Below are 5,865 nucleotides of genomic sequence, written 5' to 3'. Positions count from 1 at the left end.
ATACTCAAAATGCAAGCTCAAATCTACCCTGTAAAGCAATCATGGTTTTTAGCAACTATTTTGACCTTAGTGACACAAACAATTAATTCTACAAACTTAATATCAAAATAAAATTCTACATCTAATGCAGAATAATCTGTCAATGTATTTAATCACGGAGATGCTTTTCCCATGTATTATACATTCTAGCATGTAACACTAATTTTAACAGACAAGAAAAAAAATGAAAGTGAATCACTGAGTATACATATATATATATATAAATCTGAGAGAGGATGTCACAAGCCAAAATAAGCAGAAGAAGTAAGTCTGAGCAGATAACAGTATTACACAACAATAATAAAAATCTACATTCACTTTAGCAGTATTTATAAATTGATAAATATCGACAGTGAGATAAAAAGTTGCTTACACTCTAGTCATACATCTTCAGAGCCGACCTGATGACTTGTGACAGCACCCAATCCATTTATCACCAAGTATGTATTACAATATATTACAGAATACTGTCATTCTCTCTTGATACATCGGTGAGGAATAAGCACCTGATTTAAGTCAAACTTCTCACCTCTGTATAAAGATGGCAACAACACTGTTCATTGAGCCAGAAATAGGACTGTCCAAACTCCACATAATTCCAAGTAAGAATCTAATGAAGTTTATTGTTTTAACTTTTAATTTTATATAAATCTAGCCATTTGTGATCACATGCTTCAACATGATGCTTGAACAAGACCACATACAAACTGAAATGTTTAGGTTATCCCAGTGGCTCTTCGTACATAGCCTGAAGTGTCTTATACGCAACTTTGCCCAGTACGCATTCGTGCCATGCTGAAAACTTCCTCTGCATTTTTACTCAGCCCTTATGGCTATTCTCAGGTGTGAGCATAGCTTTAAGGGGCCGCCCAGCCAAAGGAAATGTTCCTTTCCTTCTTTCAGAGAAAGCTGGGAAGAACTTCAGTTGGTTAATTGAATGCCCACATAAATATGACTTGGAGAACCCAAAAGAGGAATGTTAAACTGTGACATCAGTAAATTATATCTTGCATATATCTAAACAATAAAAAATCTTTAAAGAAATAACTATAGGTACTTTGGGGTTTGCTCTGTTTTTCAACTTGTCAAACTTAGACTGGCAAGTCGCATATAAAAAACAGCATTTGAGAGAGTTAGTACAGTGACAGCAATAAAAACAGGCAGCATTTTTCTCTTAAATCACGTTTCAAAAGGCACTGGGTAAAAAGCAGGGGTAACAAAAGAGGAAGAAAAGCAAAAGCAGTATAAAGCTATGCCCATTATCTAAAGGACATCCTACTGCATGTTTACCAGTGTTTATGTTTCACATCAACATATTTTATAGAAGGATTTATAAGCCAAACTCAAGTTGTATTTAAATCCTGTGGTGCAGACCCTGCCATAAAACGCCTCTTGAGTCCTGTTAACTGTACCCAGGGCTTTACTTTGCCTGTCTTCTTATTTAAGGTCTAGTCACAGTTTTGAAGAAAAGACTGTCACTTCTGAGCCTGTCCCCTCACAACCTGCCTGTTATTGCTACCCAACCAGCTATTTTCATATGCAGTTGTTATTCTCTGTGGTCTTTGCTATCTGCAGGAATGTGTGACTGTGTGGACAAACTGACCGCAAACCTCCAGGACTGCTGCTCTGAGTACAGGGAAGCAGCACACGCTTCTATTGGTATTTTCATGTTTTAAGCTGCCTCACTACAATCCCGTTTTCTTCACATTTTTAACAATTAAATGCACTCATGATAAAGATTTCAGAATACCGCTATAATCTGAACGCCTGAATAAAGGTGACAGCATGCTTTTAAAGGAAAATGCTGTTAAATTATACATGCAATTTTATATAATTTATGTAACTTCTTATAAACATAGTGTATATATATACACTGGGTATGTAGAGATAGTAGTAACACATATGTATGTAGAGCGCTGGAACTCGATGAAGACACTGAATGCCCTTCCTCAGCCTGTGGCACTGTTAGAACAGAGCACGCTGGCACTTGAAGCAAGGCACAGATTTAAGCCTCAGCAACTTCTCATATTTAAATCTCCAACTATTTAATTCTTCCACGTTTTCTGTCACCGTGTAAAATATTTAACTATAAAAGCAGCCGGGGTACACCATTCAATTCAGTGCCTAGAATGATTCAATTTTAAGAGCCGCGGTGACCTGTTATTTCAGAGGCCCGTACACACGCAATTTATCTCTCATGTCTCAACGCGTTTCTATAAAAGGGGATTTTTACAATATTTTGTCTTACGTGAGACAACTTTCCTGCCATTAAGCCAATGAGTAGCCGGTGTGGTGATGAAGCCCCTCGGCACGCAGAGCAGAGGGGCGATGCGGGGCGACGCGGGGCGGTGCTGCCGGCCCGGCACCGAGGGGCTCCGGCCGAGGCCGGGGGGGCGCCGGCACTGCGGGCTCAGTGACGCCCGGTGGGGCCGCGCCGCGCCGCACGGCCCCGCACGCCCCGGCGGGGGCTGCCTCCTCCTGGGCAAAGTGGGTCTGCGCTCGTGCCCGGTTTCAAAGGAAACGTGAAGTCACAAACATTAATTGACTGCATCTCGTTCAGCGGACACGAGTAAGCAGACAACAGGTTAACGTGACGCTTCTGGCCGGAACAGCCGTCCGGCGTAAACTCGCCGAGAAAGCAAACTAACTTAAAAAGAACGTTTTCCGAGCGAGCCGGGCCGCGCTCTGCCGGCGGGCCGCTTCCCCCGGCGGCTCCCGGCCACGAGCGCACGCACCCCTGACGGGGCGCTCGGCCGCCCGCACCCCGCCCGCCGCCGCTCGGGCCGCGCCGCGCTCTCGCAGGGAATGTGGCCCTCTGGCGGAGGGCGCCGCGCCGCGCCGGCCCCACGCGGGACCGCGCCGCTCGCAGCTCGCCCCGCGCGGCGCCGCACCCCGCCGCCAGCCCGGCCCCACTCCGCGCTGCCCCTGCCCGGCCCTGCCTCTGCCCCTGCCCCTGCCTCTGCCCCCGGGGGGGCCGCCCCCACCCCGCGCTCCCGGGGCTCCTGGTGGGCGCGGGTCGGCAGGAGAGACGGGGCCGCGTGAGAGCAGCCGGCGCGGCAAACAAACTTACCTGCTGTTGTTGCAGATGCAGCAGTTCCACTGTGCTTACTTCAGTGCTCGTGTCACCACTTGATCTTCCATCTCTGCTGCCAGCATCTAATTGGCTGCTTAGAGTGCTCATTCCATTTTGATTCATTGAACTGTTGCTTATTGTCTCTGTCGCAGATTCCTGCATCATGACTTAATACCTAAAAGTGATTAAGAAGTATCAATTAACACCGCGTTACACCTTCGCACTTCCATTATCGAGATGTCCCTCTCTGCCAATTACTGACGGCATCTTTCGCAGCAGGGAGAGCCTCGCGGAGCCATTTACCACCGAGCGCGGTCCCAACTCTCCTTCGCACAGATACTAATCACCGGAATTATGGTTTCTATAAGCAATCCTTGTGCGGTTCCATTTAACAGCCAAAATAACACGCCGTGCGTGCAGCATGGTCAATAGCATTTACGAACGACCACATTTTAAAGTCTACCTATAAAACCGGTTTAAATGAAGGCACGACTGCATGCGCCGCTCTATATTTCCTATTATCCAGCTTTGACAACCATGGATGACTATACAGCCTTCTTTAAAACATTCGCTATCTTGATTCTGTCAGAATTTTACAGCGTATCTTATGCGAGGCTGTTGTTTAATGATGCACAGCTAATCATACAAAATTAAAATTTTGTAAGGGTGTTACAAATCATATGGCATCAACCAATGATAAATAGTATAATGGGCTTCTCCTTTTTTGTGACTAAATAAAATTTTGCCTCGGAGGCATTTTAAGAAAAAGCTCCTGCTGCAAACACGTCAGATATTGCCTATTTTTTTAATCAAACGGCTGATATTCATTTATTTTTCTGACATTTAAAACATTTAATACTGTCCTTCCTGGGAAGTAATTAAGCTTATGCATGAGCAGCAATCAAACTGTTCACTTGAAGATGACTTAAAACTCAATTTTAACATAGGCAAATAAATGAAAGATATAAAATTAATTTTCCAGGCATGTATTAGATATGAAAGCTGGAAATAAAATCTATCAAGAATATCACTAATGATTGTGCTAAAAACAGCATAAATTATGCATATTACCTTCTCTACAGTAATAAATGTTTTATCATTTTCACTGCATAAATATACTGTACTTTCAGGATAGCAATGAGATGTCCTGCCAAGATCAGTTGAAATCTTTGCAGTAAATAAAGAAGCGGCGTGCCCTCACAACCAGCAGCTCGAGGAGCATTTTGTATCAGTAATACGGAAAGGTCAGGTCCTGCTCTCAGAGCCACCCAAGTCCCATCCCGCCCCGGCGGTGTCAGTGTGCACCTCGCTGCCTTTGTCACCACACGGACGCACAGAGTCCCCACAACAACCTCGATGGTGCTACGCTGAAAGATACCTCTGAAGCGCACGTGAGGTGTAAGCAAACAGCACGAGAAGCAACGCCGCTGCTCTGCCTCATTACTGAACTTAGGGATTTGCTCTCTTGCAAAGTGCGCCCAGCATCCCTTCCTAGCAAGGAACACGGGGAAGAATGATTGCAACTTAAACTGAGTGCATGGGATATAAATCAAAACGCTGTATAAATCACCACGAACCCCCGAGATAAGCTGCAAGAGCGTGTCGTGTGAAGAAAGTTGCAATAGCAAAATATAAGTTATTTGAAGATGCTCTGGTCAAAAATCAACAAGATGCCAGAAGCCCAAACACGAACGTGGTTGATGTAAGGGCGGGCAGCTGTTACACCACAGCAAACAACAGCAGAAACAGATGTGTTTGTGGACAAACAGCCCTCCCAGAGTGCTCCCACCAACATCAACTAAGAAAAATAATAGAAATGGAATATGTGATACACATAGTGATGAATTTTACAAGACAAAAACAAAGCTAATACTCTTTTCTGAGATTAGGCAGCTAATAAGTATTCAAATTAGGCATAAATTTTACATGTACAATGTTTAAAATATTCAGAGAAAAGGGTCTGATTGCCCTTAGTAGTGATATGAAAATTCTAATGCGGGTATTCCGCAACGGTGGGAGCAGGCATCCCTCTCAGATTTTTACAGTATTTACTTTGAATAAAAAGACGTGTATATCATAGTGGGAATCTATTTAAAACACTTCATCTACTGTATCGTTACAAGGATTTGGAAATTCGGGAAATCCAAACATTAATCCTCTTTTAGTCAAACAAAGATTTAGCCAACAGACAGGTTCATCTTTTGAAATTTCTCTTGTTAGACAATAACAGCAGTAATTCAGCCCAGCGACATCAGAAGGGCAAAGGGGTGCACACGACGGTTAACCAAAACAGTAGAAAACACTCTGAAATTTAGCAAAAAAGAAAAGGCAAATCCCCTGTTTTTACACCCCTCTGCCTCTTCCATTACAATTAGCAGAGAAGGGTTAAACATCTTCCAGTTCATGTTAACCAAGGGGTTTTATGTCTTGTGGATTTTGTATCCGTGCAAAGCCCTGGAGTGCAGTTCAGACTCTGCATTTTAAGTTAAAGTGTCTGTGAGCCAGCAGAACCAGGGCTTAGCATAACGTGGTCAGTAACAGTGCTCCAGCAATAGGAAACAACAGACCCAACCCAACCCCTACGCAGACAGAGAATCAAACATCAACCATCAATACTGAGGGTAATTCATTTGGCAGCAAAGGGGAGGAAATACTGAAGTGTTTGCATGAGGAAGAAAGAATCTCCAGAACTTCATATTAAAAATGAAATGCTTTTCTATTTTTAAAAGGGTATTTTTAAAAGCAATACAGAA

General features: G+C 43.7%; 1 protein-coding gene across 6 annotated transcripts in view; it reads right to left on the bottom strand.

The window, feature by feature from the left end:
* The window catches only part of FOXP2 (forkhead box P2), a gene marked incomplete at both ends in the record, with an annotated part of 185,535 nt that extends 182,258 nt beyond the window's left edge, over positions 1 to 3,277 (bottom strand). For all 6 annotated transcript variants that reach the window (XM_079546781.1, XM_079546782.1, XM_079546783.1 and 3 more), the window contains one exon: positions 3,110 to 3,277. In XM_079546781.1, the coding sequence (XP_079402907.1) occupies positions 3,110 to 3,277 (168 nt within the window). The remainder of the gene's footprint in view (positions 1 to 3,109) is intronic.
* Between the last annotated feature and the right edge of the window lie 2,588 nt (positions 3,278 to 5,865).

This window comes from Tetrao urogallus, assembly GCF_951394365.1.
Source record: "Tetrao urogallus genome assembly, chromosome: 1".
In the NCBI taxonomy this organism is placed as follows: domain Eukaryota; kingdom Metazoa; phylum Chordata; class Aves; order Galliformes; family Phasianidae; genus Tetrao; species Tetrao urogallus.
The sequence above is the reverse complement of the archived record's forward strand: the minus strand, read 5'-3'. Positions and strand labels throughout refer to the sequence as shown.